The sequence below is a fragment of the Helicoverpa zea genome, chromosome 10 (genome assembly GCF_022581195.2).
Source record: "Helicoverpa zea isolate HzStark_Cry1AcR chromosome 10, ilHelZeax1.1, whole genome shotgun sequence".
Lineage (NCBI taxonomy): Eukaryota > Metazoa > Arthropoda > Insecta > Lepidoptera > Noctuidae > Helicoverpa > Helicoverpa zea.
In genome coordinates this window covers 11152506-11173668 of record NC_061461.1, presented here as the reverse complement: position 1 = coordinate 11173668, position 21163 = coordinate 11152506, and the positions used below count along the sequence as shown (strand labels likewise).

The 21163-nt window shown below is 33.9% G+C and overlaps 1 protein-coding gene across 3 annotated transcripts in view; it reads right to left on the bottom strand.

Annotated features, from left to right (window-relative positions):
* LOC124633608 (protein TANC2) overlaps window positions 1-21163 on the bottom strand; it is a 173699-nt gene that overhangs the window by 147519 nt on the left and 5017 nt on the right. The window contains exon 1 of one of the 3 annotated variants that reach the window (XM_047168881.1): window positions 3407-3763. The exons of the other annotated variants lie outside the window; for them this stretch is intronic. Within the exon in view, the coding sequence (XP_047024837.1) occupies window positions 3407-3479 (73 nt within the window). The 5' untranslated portion in view covers window positions 3480-3763. Of the gene's footprint in view, window positions 1-3406; window positions 3764-21163 lie in introns of those variants that run through there. 3 annotated transcript variants of the gene reach the window in all.

The window sequence follows — 21163 nt, the reverse complement described above, 5'->3', positions numbered from 1 at the left end:
CTTTCCTGTAACAAAATATCATCTACCAAAATCGTATATAACAGTATTAGATCATAATTAATAAAAGTTGTTCAACTCCATAATAATACTTCCGTGCATTGTTGATTCAAGGTCATTGCAAAGTGACTCCACAATGACTATTACGTCACCCTCAGACTGATCATGACAAATTACTTTTTAGAGGTGTCGATCATCTAAATCTTACTAACTGTTGTTTATATGCAAAAACATGTACAGGTGTTTCAACGAAACTTTGAATTGAGTCTAACAAAAAATGGGGCACAAACACGAGTTAAGAATACAATTAAATTTGATACGTATGATGTAAGAATTAAGGCCCATAATAAAGGTACGGATTATGCCGACAATGATACGAAACTTGAAGCTTTGAATTTAAATGTTGCCGTTGAACAAAGTCCAGACGTATTTAAAGTTCCAAGTGGACTGAAAATTTTCAATTTAAGACCATTTCTGGATCAACAAGTCTTCTATACTTTCCTCTACTACTCATTACCAACAAGACACAACTATGTTAAACTATGACTTTATCTTAATCCGTTAAATCACAAGTGACCATGTTCGTTTCTTAAAGCGGTTCTTACGAAAAAAAAATGTTTATTTTAATCAGACGCCTCCTAGACTAGACCTCATGGTCTTTTAATTGTTCCAAATTTAAATATTATCTCAATCTTTGTTGACCCAGTTAAGTTTTTATGCATATTTTGATCTCCAAACTGGTTTAGTGCATTAACATTTGACCTCGTCTAGATAAATTTGTTTTCACCTGTAAATTGATTTGTTTATTTGATTCCATTCAGAACTCCCAAGAAGCCTACGGTGCTATTGATATTATTAACGTTGTGTTAAGAGCAATTAGGAGTCAAAGTAATATAAATGTTGATAGCGCAGTATATTTCATATCTCATAACATGAATAACAAAATCAGTAAAATTCATTTGTATATTAACGCTATGAAACAAAGCACCGCAAAGGCGCCTAAGGATAATACAAGACAACGTAAATAAAACTTTACTACCTCCTTATTGATAATTACCGTTAAACTAAATGGGTTTGAATCAATGACTATTACTTAAATTTAATTAATCGCCAATGGCTAAGCCAGTTAGTTTGTCTACAGAACAGGAACATCCAGTTATAAATTTAATTGGTCCCATGTTGTAGAACAAATTGGACCACTTGACCGCCGTTGACATCAGAAGAAAATATCTTGTTTTTGGGAAGATTATATAGGTATCAACGACATACACGTCATACGACCACATATTACCGAGATGGGCACGATTCGTACAATCCATAAGATTAAAAGAGATGGCAAAAGATATAGCAATAAAGATAGAGCCATAAGTATGTTGGTGATGTGGGAATTTATACCATTTTGAATTAGACACTAACGGTACAAACCAAAGTTATTGAATCAAAGAGCTATATTTTTTTCAACTATCGAATACTTGGCAGATCCTTATCTATCTCATTTACAACTTAAGTTGTATGAAACAGGACTTCAAAATTTAACTTGCAGATAATCATAGATAAAACATTTTTGACAATCAGATAACAGCAATACTTAATTCTAACTTCTATGAATTGATAAAAGTAATCAATTTAATGGACCTTGGAGATATTGACGTAGTGATCTAACATTTAAGTGATGATACAGACCAAGTCGTAAAAATAGGCACTATAACTGCAGCTAATGCAGATTTTACGACTGTTTTGCTTCCATTTTAATGTACATTTATTTTATTTTTGAGGTCATTGACATGATTGAGGTAACAGTTGAAAATATTAATATTAATGGATAAACAGGTATTTTGTTATAGTTTTTTTTTCAGTATTTTTAATTTACCGTAACTTGTGTAAAAGCTAAGGCATGTGTTAACCAGACGAATCGAATAGGGGTAGCTCAGTCTTTTTATTAGGATCGAATGTAAATACAAATTACGTGTGAAAACATCCTTCAATAGCAATCAACTCTATGCCCTGGACTTTAAGTCGAGATTACTTTGAAAGATCCTGGTCCAGAAATGAGATCGTCAATATAAGTATGAAGATTATCTATCGTTTTAGTCTAATTAATTTTTGTCTCGCATCAGAAATTCGAGGTGTCAACGACACTCTATGCAAATGTCGCTATTGATTACCAGGATTTGAAAGCTAATAATCCTAAATCGGACATAAAATTACATTCTTCAACATTAAAATTACAAAAACACGGTCTTTAAACCACTGGCTACTTAAAAAGCAATCAAAATCCATACACAGATATTTTCACTTTGAAATTATAAACCTCGTTTGCATTACAATTTCTTTTAACCGTATTAATTTCAGGTCGTGATGTCTCGAAGTTTTTTGCTCTTTTGGTCCTTTCTAGATGCATCCACAATTTCTCGTTGGCAAGGAATATTGTGTTTCACTTGCACTACCTACATAAACTCTTCAGTTGCGAACAGGCAAAGTTATGGGCGTGGGTTATGAACCTTCAGTGGACTTGACTCATACCAGGATACGTGGCTTCATTTGTCTATGAGTCAATACACCCCCACAAAATCCAGATTCGAGGACATTACGAAATATTGGGAAATTATCTTGCAATTTCTCTTATGGTGATGTCCAAAGATGATCAATTAAGAAATTTTTGATCAAACCCAATTTTGAAGCAATTATGTGTATTAACTCTAACAGTTAGGCGAATTTGTGATATCGAAAAAGTTAATGATACTTAATAGTCCTCAGCAAAAACTAGGACGTTTCCTTAAACTATGGCAGTGTTCGTGATTTGAAACTTATTTTTATGGAACACAAGTTCGTACATGCCTAGAACAGATTCAATGGAGGGGGATCATAATTGCAGTCGTTGGACACTGCGAAGGTTAATTGCGAGACACGATCTTTTTAGTATATCACTTGTACACGATATACGTACATACTTGTTCAACTCGTGAGGAAACTGGAACCATTACTTATTGCATTAAATTACACTCTGGAGGTTATCTTAATCAACCATTCCAAAAGGATTGCACGTCCCTCGATTTTCAGTTTATAGAGTCTCTATCATTTTGACATACCCCTTCAAATCAACTTATTCAAATTCAAATTGGAAACAGACAACACCCAATTATGGTATTCATAAATGGGTTTTCAAATTACTGATGTGGAAATCTAATCTAAAGATAATAATGTATATTACGAAGTCATGATTTCTGCAGTAAAGTTCCCTAGATACGACGTTTACTAATAGCATTCATAACCCCATACTTTATCACTGACACTCAATTTCTACGATATTCATATCAATAGTTAACCTCATAAATATCAGAAGCTATCAATGAAACTATTCCTGTATACATAAATATTGTAATAACGTATGTACTTATGTCTAACTTACCTAAAAAGCTGAGACTCGGCTTATCATCCACGGAATCATCGTCGTCAAAACATTCCAATTTTTTCGAATTCATATTTCCATCACTTTTGCATACAAGTTTGAGAACAAACTCCTTTTTTACAACACAGAAGGTCACAACCACTTGTCTCTACATGCACACCAGTACAGGATTAAATAACCAAGTTATCACTGAATTCACTCACAAAATGAATTTATGTTTCAGGTTTATCACACACTTTCTTTGTTTTCTAATTTCCAATAATGTCACGATTTTGGTCTGTTAAGTTTGAAATTTGAATTTAACGGTAACGGCGCGCGCGCTGGCGTCCGTCGTGCGGCGTCTCACCGACGCGAATGACGCTGCGCGCGGGGCCTACATGTGCGCCTAGATTCATGCTGAACGGACTGACCTGCATGATAATCTGATTATACGTACATACTCTATATTGTTTTGTATATTTTGTTCCTTATTTAGCCTTATCTTTTATTGACATTGAGTACGCAATAATTCTTTGTTTATAAGACTGCTTCGGAGTTAAGAACACAATTAATTATGTATTCCAATTTGTTTTATAAAATAAAACCAACATACAAACAATCTGTGCGATAATGGTGTACACGAATTATTACTTGCGAAAGGGGTCGGTAGTCCCTCCCTCGAGAATGTGTATTGTTCTGTCCGCATGCGCCAAAACTATAGTAATAATACCACCCTTCCTTTGAAATTAACAATACCGTTTTGTATTCAAATTTAAAAGCGCGTTCGCTATCCGTTTCGAATTTCTTTTAAACTGTATCAAAATCTAATAACTTATCAGTCCTGATTGAAATTAAAACCATAAAATTGGTGAGTCGGTTATAAAACTTTGATCGGATCGAGGGTGCTTCCTCACGATCGGGCGATCAAAAAAAGGGCAAAACTCACGTAATGTATAAAGGGAAAGGATGTTCCCACACCAGCATGCTTTTTTATTTTTATGGTCCAAGGCCCTATGACTCCCCGACCAATTTCGACAGAGGCGACCACCTTATAATTTTGTGCACCATTAATCATCGTGAGTGATTCAAGAATGACAAACTGATCCCCGACAGTGAAAGTCCGAGTCAGGTAAACAACAACCGTCTTACCACAAAAACTTTTAAACGTCAGTTTATGCCTTGTCTAAAAAAATGTCAAATTATGACGTTGACATACGGTTCATTTTGCAGCCAAAATTTTATTAGACAAGTGTAAAACAGGGTTTAAAGTTTTTGTAGTAAGGCCCCAAAGGTTTTTGGATTTTCGCTCGTATAGCGCAAGAACACAGAGAAAAAAATGAATATGATGGCCTGCAAATGCATTTAAGCACGGAACTAATTTCAGATGCTTAAAATTGGAATGACCATGGAGTAAATATTGTTATTGCAATTCTTAAGCAGATTGAATTTGTTATCGTATTGGTAAAAGAAACTCATAAAGAATATAAACTTAGAACACTGTCAATTGCTTTAAACCGCGTAACAACTATTGTTAATCAGTACCTTAATGGAACATCAGACTAATTAACTTTCACAATCAGTCCAACTGTAAGTAGGCATATGAAATCGTTTAACGATATGTTTTCATTCGTGGCCGCATTGGACTGGTAAAGCCTTTCAAAATATAATTAAAATGGATCGGACGTAATCAGTGAGCTTTATGTGTTAATGCTGGTACATACCTGAACAAGACTCCTCATTCAATAAAGTCTCGAGTGTTTATTAATATTGGCCCACTTTCGTTGACAGGTGCTCCATTGTTCGTAATGTCACGTTACATAATTTTTAAATTAACACGACAGCGAAATTTATGCTTTCCAAAGAAATCCAGATCGATATTTATATAGACTTCATTAAAGCAATCGGTGGACACTTCAGAACTATATCGATCCAAATTGATCGTAAAACGCGCATTTTATTTTAATGGGCTCAAACACTTGTCATTATACATCATTATGTAAATGACCCATTCTTATACAGATGTTGGGCGTATTCTACGTAATAAAATTGACGATGGAAAACCTGAACAATTCATAAAAGCTGCACATGATTTAAAATGTAAGTAGGCGCGAATTACCCGTGCCCATGCCCGTGCCCGTGTGAGTTTAAAAACGTTGTCTTTCAAGGGAATCTCTGTGCGGTGTTTTTGCACGTAATTATGTCTTCATGCTAAAGAAAATTGTGCAAGATCAGATTACAGGTAACACGTTTATGAAAATTACGAGTGAAAATTTTAATTTTATGATAGTATGCATATGAAACTGATCCAGTTCTGAAAGTGCAGACTTTGTCAGTAAGTAGAGCGCAAATTACAGATTTGAATCTCTGTAGGATTGAGTACGGTATTTGTTAACAAGAGTATGATAAATATTGAGTTACATTATTTTATCTGTTTTTAATTGGCTTGTTAGCAGGTGCTCCGACCTCTACTCTACAAGACAGATATTAATTTCCAAAAAAAAAACATGAACAAATTAATTTGAGTCTGAGACTATCTATACCACTTGTTGTATCTAGCAAATTATCTGTTCTACTTGAGTTAAACCGTTAACTTTGTCTATTCTCAGCCTTCTATTTGTATTCAGGTACAGCTAGACTTATTATCCTTTTAACCTGAACTGGAATATTTGTTTGGGTGTTTTATGGTCCTTTACTAAATTCATTCACTAGGAGAATAATTTTGTTACCATTGAAATCTAACAAAATCTACATAATGTTGCAGGTGTTGCACTAAGATAACACAAACCTCTTTAAATCAAGTCCACTGGAACTAAATCACTGCAATATCGTCTTCTACATCTTTCATACCATCACGCCCATCTTTATTTATATCGAAAACAATAATGCCAGCAATTTTGAGGCTCAGACGAAGTTCTGATTCACCGTCTGGAAGTTTTTCATCGAAGCCTAAGGCATCCCCGACGTTACCTTAAAAGAGTCCTGTTTAAAATTCCGCTCCCGTACCGGGAGAGCCGCGCTCCTAACATTTTTAGGCGTTCGGCCCTCGCTTCTTTCCCATAGATTTTTTTCGTAAACAAAAAGATCCTTTTGTTGTTTTTTTATTTTATTCATGTGACGAGCTCGCAAGTTAAGATTTTGTTCGACTTCATTATTAACATTGTTGCTATTATTATAGTTTTTGGATCTTTTGTGAGCTTTACATGTTTAATCGACTGTGATTCTATTTGTAGTTTCTTTAGGGTATTTCACGCAAGTTGCATCTATGAGTTGATGTAGTGTGACACTTTCAAGTGGTCAGGTGCCGTTATAATTCTTATAAACTAACAAATAACATGATCAATTGTATTAATTAGCAACCTCTAAGTAAATACCATCAAGTCTATTAATTATAGGATGCTTGCCTCGTAAGTCATCAAAGAAAGTCTGAATTTTAAAATATATTCATTAATTATGCAAATACTAACAAGCGTTTCAACGGTTTTGCCAAATGAGTTATCTATTAAATCAATCATGTCTTGATTTTTAATAAATTTAGATATAGATCTCACAGATTTATATTATCACTAGCTGTCTGGTCTGTGTCAGTATGGTTTGGACAAAAAAGGGTCAGTGGTTATGTTTTAATGATTCCTTTAGGCGAGGATTGATCTCCTTCATTTTATTAATTTGTATTCCTATTTTTCATAAATCAGCAATCTTAGATGCTAGAGTTAAAAAATAATTTCTTTATGTTTTCATGATGCATTAAAAACTAAGCATTGATTTGAAAGAAAACTTAACATAATTAAATATGATAATAATCTTCAATACTACTCTGTTCGAGAAAATTAATTTGATTCTGACACATGTAGAAACTAAGAAAGTTCCAACTTTTAATTTAAACCCAAAAAGGGTTTGAAAAATGTATGTGATTAAACAAAATGTGGGGCGCGTTCGTGTCTTGAATCGAAATTGAGGTTTTGAGGGAAACATTTATGTTTAAAAGATGTTCGTTCGTTTGTCGTAAAGTTGCCTTTACGTCCCTAATTTTAATGGTTTTATATATCTTGGTGTTTTATATATATCAGCCGTTGCTAGTAACCTAACAATGTACATAAGCTTTTTGACCACTGTTATTTAAAACTACAATCGAATACCAATCTTAAAGTTAAGTAATAAGTTTTAATTTCCCTTCTTTGCTCTAGCTTTAGGATGCTTATCAGTAAGTATAACATTTTATATAATTTTCTTGCCATCAACATAATAGGTTAACATTGCTTTTTATCGACCTCATTGGATTTTACATTCACATAAAATGATAAGCACTTACCTAGTACTCACTTTATATTATAGTAGTAATTATAAACTAGGAGCTGTTTAATTAATGTATGTTAGTAGTAGTTGTGAAAGTAGATAAAGTATTATGAATTGGCTAGAACCAAATAAGCTTGATAACATCAGACAGAGAAGTCAACGTCATAAAAATAAGATTAGGGCAGGACGATGATGATGAAGATGACTCAATCTAAACATTAAAAAAAGATTTTACTTTTCATCATTATTGTTTCTAATACTATAAAATGTATTGTAATACTAATACATTTTATATAATATAGATAGAGTCCTGTTCTGACATTATTTGTCCTGACATTAGAGCTACATTCGTAAGTATTAAACGTAGTGGCGACTTCAAACCATATAGTAACATCTTTCTAGGTTTTACCTCGGACATCGCAGCCTAACGGTGAAGGAAAACATCGTGATTAAAGTGAGATTTATATATATTTTATATTCTCGTCTTCGATGCTGTTTGTAACGGTATACCTCCTTGCAACAGAATTAGGTGAAGCAACGTAATAACTTACTCACACATCAAATTCTTGACTTGTCTCTGAATAGAATTGAAACCTACTTTTGTATCCTTAACTTTAAATTGATCTAGCAAGTTACTTATTATAATTTCAGCTATAGTTGGATCTACATTCATTACATTTTCTAATTCTTTATTTAATACTTCTTCTGTGTCAAGTTAAACATTATATTTAAATCTTATTATTTCAAAAGAAAGTTGACTTCTTAAACGGAACATTTAATTCATTTAGCAATATAAGCTAGGCTAGGCAGTAGACTATGATTAGTCTTTCTCTTAACGAACAATCACTAAGACAAAAGATTGTAAAGCATTAATAGCACTTTCTAGTGAAATTAATTAACTTTAATTAAAATCTACGATTGATTTAAGAATATTGCTGCGTTTGTTAGTGTTTGATAGTTAACCACCTTTTATTGTTTAAGTGTCTAATAGATTTTACAACTTCTGGTTTAATACGTAACTACTTTAGACAGAAGCGTTTCTAATTACAAAAAAAAATATTTTAACTAAAGCAGATTGCCCGATTACCAAATTCAAACAAGACCAAATTGATTGAAGGTGAAACCTCCAGGAATGTTAGGCACTTGAGTTTGCAAAGAGGGGGTGATAATTTAGTAAAATACTTTCAAAAACAAGAGCATGGCGAGAGGTATGAAACAAAAAAAAGCAAAAATGCATTTAAAAAATAATGCCAGAAAGACCACTTTTAAAGAAACTCACTTAGACGTATCAATAAAATGACCCAATTCCTTACACGATGACTGTATTAAAATCAATAACTTTGAAGAAACCAATACAGATCCCATCAACGTAGAAATAAACGAGGAATTTATTAATGTAAATAATATTGAATTCATCTCGTCTGAGGTTTGCAAAAAAGGTTTAAAGTAAAAAGCGCCATCAAAGGCGCGCGGTTGGGTTCCGTGCGTTGACTCTGTGACTCATCGGTTGGACGCAAAAACTTGCTTGGGAGATCCTAAAATGCTGCTGGTTCCAGGTATCCTTCAATATAGATATTTAACCCGATGTTCTGGTTTTCATTGATAGTTGTCCGTTTATGACCATATTTAGGATAAACTCAGTTAATTGAGATTGAGGCGTAATTTTCAAAGATGAGGCTGCCAAAAATAAAAGGTTAATTTATTAGGTATTTAGACAGAGAAAAGGAAATCAAACGATAAGGTGAAGACAAATCAATATGAAAGTAGAATGCCATAATCGGTGGTCATTAAGATGAAGACGTATCTATGTGAATCAATAATTCGCATCAAACGTTTGATGATCCGAGATTTCTTGAGTACATTTTAGCGGCTCAATTTTTCTCTCGTCTAATAAGTAAATTGTTTGCTATAAACAGCAGCAACCTGTTCCATTGTTGTTCCTTCAGACAAGTTCAGTAGCTATGTTTGAATGAATCACTCGCTCGTGTGTGCTTTCCCATAAATGTTAAGGAATGAACTTAATATGTTTTGCAACCATTCTGGTATGAACATGAAATATTATGAAAGGAGTTGAGGTTGTAATTTTAGCTTCGTTTTGTAGTTTTTGTTTTACTTGTCTCTTTTGTATTGTCTTGAATAATACAATGTTTTAGACAGTGCAGTCTTAAGCGTATTTCAATCTGATGAGTTTTTCTGAGCATGTTAAAACTAGAACTCACATTTAATGCCCTCAAATTGATCAATATAATATAGGGGATGAAATGAAAGTGAAAATCGATGCAGATCAAAATAAGGTTACCAAAAACGGTAATGTGGGACATGATTTAAAGCCTTAAGATGTTACTAGACTAGATTAGGAAGTACATAAGCAACCTGTCAATTTAATCCGTCATGAAGATATTCAATCACAAGTAATTGATCTACGAGCTTTCAAATTGAATGAAAGAACTCGATGTTGTTTTTACACTCACTGAACATTGATACGTGTAAGTTTTATGAAAGCAAATGTCGAATGTGATTTGCATGATTGATGTGTGTAGGTAATGACTTGTAGAAGTCAATTTGTCTTGTACTTTTTGAAGATTTGGTTTTGGCATTTTTCCTTATGTCTTTATCATCTTTGACGTAATCGGCTGCGTTATTACGATGCTTAAGTTGTCCAGATTTCTGGTAGAAGTATCCAAATCGGTGCATTTGAATAAATGTTATCATCTGCTTGAATTAAATTAATCTCAATTTCATACATATCAAGCTCCTTTTCATCAGTCCTATTATAAGCCATCTAATTGTCTCAATCCATCCAAAGGTTGTTTGTAAGAGATCGTTTTTAGTGATAGGACCGTCCATAGTGTCACTTAAACTTATAAATATTGAGTTTTGATTTCGGTAATTTTAATTATAGTAAATAATATATATATCTATCAAACAATACCTAAAACAAATTTCTATCTACCATTTCTATATCAGATCTCTAATCTGTAACCGTCGATGGCACGATCGGAAAGTGTGATAGCGTAGTAAGCAGGATTAGTGGTAAATCATTGAATTTATCAAGAGCAGCGGTCAGTACACTCCGTTATAGAATTTATAATGGCTCAATGGCTTCCGTGATGATATGGGCATTCCTAGCCATGATCTGGACTGTGGTTCTTAGAGCTCTGATGTTATAATTTTTTGTTTGAGCTTTAGTTGAGGTTTTTGTTTTAGTAATCGAAGTAGGATGTCCTTTATCAGGCTTTTTATTTGTGTAAATTAGTTACAGTTCGGGACCTCATTGCTAACCATTTGGTTTGGGAGGATTCCGACTGGGATGTTGGTACATGTAAGTAGCTTTCATTGAGGATCAAACTTACCCAGACATATTGCTTCTTCTTATGATATCGTCGAGATATTTATTCTAAACTATAGATTTAGACTTATATACCCCACATTGCTTACCTGTAACAACAAAAAAATAATTTATGATTTCCATCACACAAAAAAGTTTCTTAAGAAAAATACATTAAGTCAAGTTTATTTAACATAAATCATTTAGTACAACTGACAAACATCCCCTATAACCCGAGTCCTATATTACAAAGATTTCCTCATCTTAATAAAGGTATAATATTAAACAAACCTACCTTAGAAGTAAACTATTTTAACTTTAATTACATCACGGAAGCTGAAGAAAAAGTGTAAATATTTACGTCCGTTACTTGCGCGTGCACATCTGGCTTGAACATCGCCTTTCCAATAACTGTGATAGGACTGTAGGGTTGCCATGATGGAAAGGGTTGTGGGAGTTTGTTTTTGGCAAACATATTGTTTCTAAAGACAGAGCCAATAATTTTATTAATTATCTTTTTCACATACAAACAATTGGACAACTCCTCCAAAACACCAAGCCGTTGTATGTGCAAAGATAATAATGAAATGAAAACCCGTTGTATGTGGATAGAAGTACGAATCAAATCAGCAAAGTCTGAGGGTAATATTATTCCCATAAAAAACTTCAGGATTCATCATGCCAATAAAACTGTGAAGTTTCTTGCTCTTATTCTCTATGAGATTAATATTTTGGAATCAAGTTTGTCTGCACGTAGCTTTTGACGTTTCATATAAACCTGTAACAGGTCTATTTGTAATGATGTCATTTGACTTCATATTCGAATACATAGAACAAATTGAAGGGTTTCTTTCTCTTAACTCTAAACTATAGTTACCCTATCAAAGCCCTCAGGTGCTCTGTATATAGAACTCCCGTTTGTTTCTGTTGATACAAGCGTATGATCCGCTCAATCACAGCCAGCTACGGCAAGTTGCTTCATTGTTATAGTTACACCTTTTTGGGGCTAGCAATTTAAGCGTTTTTGAACTAGGTTAAGTTTTCTAACCTAAATGAAGATCTGTTTATTTATGTCTGTTGAAAGATGTACAACAACGTATTAGGAAATAGCTTCTAAGATGTATGAGATTATTTGTTTGTATTGCTCAAGTTATACTAGTTACTTTTTGAAATGATCACAGTACCATTGTTTTAATTGTTTGTATTTGTGTGTGTTTGTTTTCTGCGTCATTTGTGTGTTAAATAAATGGTTTTTCTTTCTTTCTTTCTACCTAATTACGATAGGAATGGTCATCGAAGATCACCAATTTTTGCCATCGATTTGATAGTTCAAACCTTGTATTTGGTTTTTATGTCAGTTTTTTGTATCTATATTATTGTTATTGTTATCTACGAATGATTTAGATTCCTATAAGTGGGGAAACACATAGCATGGTTGTGTTAGTATATTTTTATGTATGTAGTTATGTATTTTTTGTTGATATTCATCCCTACTAATATTATAAATGCGAAAGTAACTCTGTCTGTCTGTCTGTCTGTTACGCTTTCACGTCTAAACCACTGAACTGATTTTAATAAAATTTGGTACAGACATAGAGTTGACCTTGAGAAAGAACATAGGATAGTTTTTATCCCGGATTTTTGAAGAATTCTGTTGGAAACGCGATATAACTGAACTCTACGAGGGCGAAGCCGCAGGCGGAAGCTAGTAAATAAATATACCTTGCTTCAACCGGCTAACTGATCACCATTAATGGCAGTCCACGTTGACTAACCTTTCATACAGTTAAACAATTTACAGAGCTAAATCAATACTACCTACACAGAATAATAATTGAATCTTCAAAGAATGGAGTATTGACGCTTAACGGAATAAATTGGTAAATGTTTCATTTCCTGATCTGTATTATTGCTTTTACACAAAAACATGCCATAATATTCCTTCAAATGAAATGATTTAAATGACTTTAATAAATCTATGAGCACCACACTGCAGACCTTTTAGTCGGCCGACAGTCTGACCGGACTCTTGATAAGTACCTGCGCAAATGCTGCATATATGAGATCTCCTTATATGAGAACAGTCGCCGTGGTCGAAATCGACTGTGGACGCCATTTATTATTAAGTACGAAGATGTATTGGAGTGAACGCACATGTAACAACAATCAGGTATTTGACAGGTATCGACTAAAAACTTTAATTGTTTTCACGACTTTCTTAAAACCTATTTTATCATCAACCACCGGGCCAACAGTCGGTCAACTATTCAGCTGTAGTTTGCGGGTACGCTTAGTTCAGTACCAATAAAACAAAATCCCTTCTAATATTATAACTAACGTAACTCTGTCTGTCTGTCTGTTACGCTATCACGTCTAAACCACTGTACTTAATGTAATAAAATTTGGTACAGAGACAGAGTTGACCTTGAGAAAGAATATAGGATAGGTTTTATCCCGGAATTTTGAAGAGTTCTGTTCGAAACGCCATATAAATGAACTCAACGCGGGTGAAGCCGCGGGTGGAAGCTAGTAACTTTATAAATTAACATGAGAGGCGTAAAACAATTCATTCAATTCACGCTCTGTACACATTTATTATATTAGTTCAACTATTGTCTTGCGCAATCCTATTGCAAGTAATAGACGCTCAGACAATGATGAACTGTCAAATTAATGTGTTACATGAATTTGTATGAGTATTGCAATAGTCTTAAATGTTTTGTGTAGTACATTTAAACTGTATGAAATAAGGAAATGGATGAAAAGTTTGAGCTTATACTTACAAGTATTTGTTTGCTGAGATTTCCTTCTATGGCCAGTGTTTTGTTACCTACGATGCTTTTCAGTATCAAGATATTTTTGTTTTATGACGACGCATTATCAAATACTGTTAAGCTAGTTTCGATATAGACGAAGTTAACTGTTTTCTTCAATAGATTTTTAGCAACAGTTTTGGCATGTACAGAATTTTTAAATTTCTCAAATATGATATGACTTACAATAAAGTATTGCAGAAATGATTATCAAAAGCATTTTGTTTCTTCATAATTACACAATCATTACATTAATTTACCAGCAGGTAGCCGAGTAAACACGACATTAATATTATTTATATCAAAAGTAAGTTAAAAACCTTACTTAATCAAAGTGTAACTTATGTATAACTTGAATTCGCTCTAAGATTAAGTAAAGGGGTAAGTAATTGATTCGCGGGAGAAAGCAATGCGAAAGTTCTGTTGATTAAACTTTGAGACCGATTATAATTGTGGTTATTTTTGGTTTTGTGAGGTAAGTGCAACTGTACGCAGCTGTATATTTATCATGGTGTTTTTTTGGGATTTTCTCTTAGGGAATAAATCATATTATGTGAAAGTAATTTAAAAAATGCATTTTTTTTTTTTGAAGAACGATTCATTTTTTACTTCACTTTTCCAAGTCTGTGTAACTTAAGAAAAAAATATCTCACCAAATAGTTTTGCCACTGATTTTCACGAAAATAAGGTTTTAAATTAACTACACAAGTGGTGCCATCTTTAGTGAGAGCCAGGAACTAACCAGTTATTACTATTTACGTAAGATTCAATACAGTTTATCCCATTTAACTTAAGCTTTTCAATTCATGAGCAATGTGCGAAGTTATGCACAATCATATGCATGCATGTGTTAAGCAAAACCATTGTTTGGTTAGGTTTCGCAAAAAACTCTTGACTATTGTCAACGGGTATGTCTTACCTTACAGTTAAAATTTGCATAGATATGCATTTGTATTGTGACATTGCGGAATGGTCGTTTGGTGTTAGCTGAAGATCTTTTGTTTATTATTCTGTTATTTTATGTTTAATGCATTTATCTTGAGAAACGGCTTAGCTGTCTTTTTATTATTGGATTGTTGACTGATTGGGTATTAATGCTTTAATACTGGATGCAAGCCACTTCTAACTGTTCTTTTGGCAATGAAATGGGTGGCCTACGTTTTAGTAGCTGATGTCCTACGGCTAAAATAATAATGTTGATGACTATTTTATCAAGCAGGTTAATAACTTTATCCCAAAATACGAGTCAAATAAAACCTTTTCAATTAATGGATAATATTTTTCTACTGACTTATTATAGCATGCACAAAACTGTCTCCTTTACCCTAACTGCAGTCACTAAGATTGAATCAACATATTTGTCTTGCATAACGGTAGTCATTTTTTGTGCCTCCCCCTGTCTCATTTCTTGATATATTAATGTCTTTGTTAATTTGTCGACCTGCACAGAGGCTTGGTCCGATAAATTCATTAAATTTTTTGCGAGACCGCGAAGTAATAGGTTGAAAAATTATTATATTTTTTGCTTAAAGTATACGTTAATTTAATGGCGCTCAGGTTGTATTTTTGGATGATTGAAATTCTTTAAGTTTTGGGTAGTTTAATATGGCTTATAGGTATTTATTTGCGAACACAATAAACTGAGTAATTAAAACACTATGAGGTACTAATGGTTACGAGTTTTCTTTTTGTTCTATGATTTCCGTTTCCGTTCAGGCCAGAATGTTATGTCATTAACTTTACGACACTTTATAATTACCTTACTTTCCTTTTTACCTAGCACAATTTAATGAACAATTAATGCGACATAAAGAAAGTAAGTACATCTTCATTACAAACACGGAACAAACAACACTATCCATTCCCCACAATAATTATCGAATAAACTGCGAGAAAACTTAATTACGAATTCCCCATTCCTATAAAGTCTAGCAGCAATTAGGAATAACTTCAACTAATAAATACTTGACGCTAACATAACTATGTAGTATGTTTCTAATGTCATCAAACGCGTTTCCATGTGAGAGCAGGATGCGAGTACTTCTGTAATTTCTGACATAGAGAACCAAATGACTAGCGGAGGCGCCGTAACGGAAAATCGCCTAAGAAAGTAGCGCGCCAAAATTCGGGTCTGCGGAAGACGAGGAACGTTACTGTTTTCGCGCTGTTGCGCTTTCTTTGGACCCGGTCACTTTTTGTAATTTCAAAAATCGTTGACATCTGTCTCAAAGAACCCAAACGTCTTGTTAGTTCACCCGTAACTGATCAGTTTGGTCATGCCCACCGCACGAATTTGATCAAGAAGAAGGCGCCTATTGTACCTGCATTATGGCATCTCCGCTCATCTTTCCATACTCTGTGAATTTCTGCACATACTAGTAAAGGGACAAGATGCAAGTCGTGATAAATCGATCCTGTCATAATCGATAAAACGCATCGATAGACCCGTTACTCGTGATCGATGATTAGCTAGCGATTAAGTCGATTTCAATTTTACTCGATATGGCACACTGTTATATAGAGCTATCAATGATTGAGATGATTGATTGAAATCGTTGCGCAGAACTTTGAAGTGGGTTGAGAAAATATAGGCCGAATGCAAAGCAGTCTAATCCGATTTAAAGTATAAACAAGCGAGTATTGATGGCGTCTTACAGAAAACTTGTATTTACTAGGGATTTCGTTTACGCAAACGCTTACAAAATTACGAGGGATTTGCTAGGGAAAGCAGAAATTAGTCAACATATTTTAGTGCCTATTGTTAACCCGACCCAGTTTTCAGATACGCTTCTGAGATTGCGTAGCTTGAACTAATGCAATTTCATGTTAAGAGGACGAATTGGAATTTTTGGCGCCAAGGATGTCAATTTTTCTCAGTAAATACAAAACGGATCAAAATACAACTTGGTTACCTGAAAGTTCATGATATAAGCCTTATTTTGTTAGTTGTAGAAACATGATTAGGTAACTTTTATAACAGAGAAAAATATATCAAACATACCTCTTTTTAAAAAGAGATTCACATATTACGGGCAAACGGGACCGATTTAAGCCTCTTAACTTTTTTAGTAGTTGAGTATATACATACTCTTTAAAATGGTAGTAGGAATTTTTATTAAATTATCATTTCTAAATATTAAAATTACAAAACCATTTTGTCGCTTACGACTTTTAGTTATAAGCTAGCGCGCGTATTGTTATCCTCGCCCCGCTCAGACGCTCCGACCCCTTTTGGCGCCTTAGATGCGCGTGCCGGTTATGGAATTATTGTTGACCACTTCCTCGCCTTAATCTTCACTTCTAGACGATAAAAAAGGAAGAATTATCGTACATTTCCACACACCAAAAATCGATTCAGTACGTCTGCCTGTTCTCATATCACTAGCTTTAACACCTTGTAAGACATGACCATCTTGATTTGAAATTTAAAATTATCCGAGATATTTCCAAATCGATTTTAAAATCGATTCTAACCAAACACTAGTGCTGCTCGGGAAAGTTGATACGTATTTATTTAAATGCGTGTACCGTGTGAATGTTATTATTTATAGCAGTGCTGTTGGGAAAGCGGACATGAAAGCTACTGGCGACGGCCTGACATCGACTCTAGCTTTATATTGTACGAAGGTTTATTGGTTTATTGCTGAAGGAAAGCTAATTGTGATAAAATAAATTAGTTTGTTAAACATTTAAGTATGCTATAAAAATAAGAAATTGAAAAAGGTTCTCAATTTTCATATTCCACTACGTCTTATATTTTATATAGGTAGGTATGTATATATATAAAAAAGTCGTGGTGGCCTAGTGGGTAAAGGACCAACCTGTCAACTATGAGGGCGCGGGTTCGATCCCAGGTCAGGCAAGTACCAATGCAACTTTTCTAAGTGTGTATGTACTTTCTAAGTATATCTTAGACACCACTGACTGTGTTTCGGATGGCACGTTAAACTGTAGGTCCCGGCTGTCATTGAACATCCTTGGCAGTCGTTACGGGTAGTCAGAAGCCAGTAAGTCTGACACCAGTCTAACCAAGGGGTATCGGGTTGCCCGGGTAACTGGGTTGAGGAGGTCAGATAGGCAGTCGCTTCTTGTAAAGCACTGGTACTCAGCTGAATCCGGTTAGACTGGAAGCCGACCCCAACATGATTGGGAAAAAGGCTCTATATATGATATGAAATATATATGAAAGTACTTTTCTAAATGAGGAGAAATTAATAGCATTGTTGTTTATGTATACCATAAAGGCAAAGATTTCTTGAATAAATTACCTTTAACTCATCGTTATTACTTAGACTATAAATTGATTTAAATAATTCAATGATAGGTACTTTCAAGTAAGTTTCCCTCAAATATACAGGTACCTACCTATACAGGTATATTTCTCACACCAAACATTTTGAGCCACCATTTTGTCAAGCCAACACCTAATTTGAAATTCAAATCTTTATACCGTCGTATATCAAAAGATTTCAGCACTAATAGCCAATTGACAGCCACCAACACCTGTACACGTTGAAAGCGACGAGACTAGTGAAAATCTTGATTGGTTTTAACCATGGAGAACAAAATTACTAGTGGAGATGTCATAACGCAAAATTTTATAAGAAAGTAGCGCGCCAAAAAGTGGGTGTTCGGGGGACGAGGAACGTTACTAGCTCTGCCCTTACACATCATCTATGAATCCTACCCATTATTTTAAAAATAAAATCACCAATCAATCAAGACTTTTTAACAGATCGGTTTTGAAAGAACCCGAAAGCTTCGTTAGTTCTAGTCACTGATCATGCCCACTTGACCTACAAGAAGGCGACCTACCTTCGTTATGGCATCTCTGCCATCATTCCTTCATCCGTGGTTTTATCAGCTTTGGCGTATGCTAATATTATATTGCAAGCGGCGTTGATGTAAAGGGGTTTTCATATGGTAAACTGTTGGAGAACGGTTTTGTTTGAGTGAGGAAACCTGCCGGACAGTTGCTCAAGAGCATCTATTATTTTGAGTTAGCATCGGTTAGAAGCCATTTGTGACGGTGTTTAGAGGTAAATGTTAGAAAAGTTTAAAAGTTTGTTGGAAAAATTTGGAAGCTAAAAGCTGCATAATAAGTATAAAATGCATAGTGTATCTTTTCTGGCCCTTCACTTGATTAAATAAAAATTGTTTTTCTTTTGTGTACGATGAATGTATATTTTATACATAGGCACTTTATTTTTCAATTTGAAAATTCAGCATACCCGTATATTATAAACAAATTATATAAATGCTATTACAACCTCAATATTAGTGCACTCGCATTTGTTTTATAAAATTTATCATCGTCACTTTTGTCTATCTTGCATCTTTTGCAATTTCCATCGAACCCAACGTGTCTTATCAATTGAACCTTACATTTGAAGCCTCGCCCACTAGGTCAATGAGGCTCTGAAGATAAGCAAAACTAATGTAACCTTATTCAGGTTGCCACGGTTACCGCTAGTGCACTTAATCAAAGGGTAAGTCCTAGTATTAGCTGCATCATTTTCTCCTAATTTGCATATATAGTGCCGTGTGTGCTTATAATAACTGGATGCATGATCAAGTAAATACTTTCTGGAATATTAAGATTTGATTTTAGTGATGTGAAAGCCTGTGGTTATGTAGATCAGATTAATTTGTTTTGCGTTTATGTTGAAAGTTCTTGCGTGGTAAATTGCGATTTGAGTAAACTTTTCATTGAGTGGAAGAAAATAGTGCAGTACTTATTTAAGGAAAATAAAACATGGAAGGTTTTATAGGAAAGTATAGCACTAGAGAGAAAGTTGCAGGGGAGTTTGTTGCGCCCTTTCTTCTTCCCAACTAAAACACATATGAAGTGGTGAAAGGCGGGCATTTTGGGGGTGTCTTTTGTTTTTAACGTTCGAAGAGTGCTGATCTATCAGCCTGATTTTAGTATACGTTTTTGATACTAGTTTGATTTTCGAACTCATTTTCGAGTAAGTAGTAATCAGCTTGTATGAAGGCTTAGTTTTTATACAAGATGTTATAAGTTCATTACAGTATAGTTATAGTATAATCTTTTTAGTACCAAAACTTTGGCATTTAACCTTTTCATCGAAGAGGAAAACTGTGTCCAGATTTGATCGATGTAAAATGTTTTCGAAACGTTATTGTATGATATACCATCTGCTTCAAGCATTATTTTATAGGCAGGATACAATTTCAGCATTGCATAAATAAGATTAAGCACACGTTAGTACCAACATCCAGATACAAATCTCACTTGTTCATGTTTTCTTATTTTGGTTAACCAATATCGGATTACAGTTTGTTCAATCTTTATCTTGTCAGAGTCTATTGCAAAATGTAGTTTATTACAACGTTACCAAGATATCTTTTGAGCTTAATTAACGCTTTAAATGGAATCCCAAAGTATGTGTTGTAAAAATGAAAACGAATTTAAGTTGCGTTTTAAAGTTATGGATTTTACTGAGCTGTGGTGTTTCGCAGTAGGTAAAATTAAAGTTTTTACCTACTGAAAGTCGATTTAAAAAACTGATTTTCAAGTGCATGTACTAATAATTAAATTGTAGTAGACAGCTCTGTTGCTGGGAAGTTTGCACCGCTTCTTCTTTCCAGCCAAAAAAAAAACAGAAGGAGGTGGCAAAACATTGAAGTTTAAGGGGTGCAGTCCTTTTTTAAATATTGACGTGATAAAATTATATCAATATAAAGTAATAATAGGTATATAAGTTCGGTAGAAATAAATATTATTAAGTTAAACCTTTTAATACAATTTTGGATTACCTACACCTTTAACATTTAAGTAAAAACAATATTTTATTGGTTGATAAATAGATACATAGATTAATTATTGTGCTCAATATTTGCAAAATACATCGAATATAGAGACCTTCTGTTTGACGCAATCACAGCACCTTATTTGGCTAGCTCGTTAATTAAGGATTGGCCAAATTAATCTCACTTAGCACAATCATTAATCAACTTTAAAACAAAGATAAGAAATCATTTGTTTTGGCGAAAATTATTGGCAGATTAATTGTTTTTACCCGTTTTGTACAGTGGAAAAATACTGTGGTTACCATTGTCAAAATATGGGTGGCCTTTTGTCTTCCAGGTTCAGAAATATGTACTAAAATGTAGAAGTGTCTAAATAGCATTTATTGTATGTGCTGTACTTTTGACAGCTTATTTTTGGTTTGAATATTAATAAATGCTCAATTTGAACAGCATGAACAGTAACCCTCTGAACAGTTTTTATTTTTAAAGTTATATTTCTGATTATATAATGTATATTTACTTTTCAAGGTAAAACCGCGAGTTACAGCTAATAAAAAAAATATGAACATC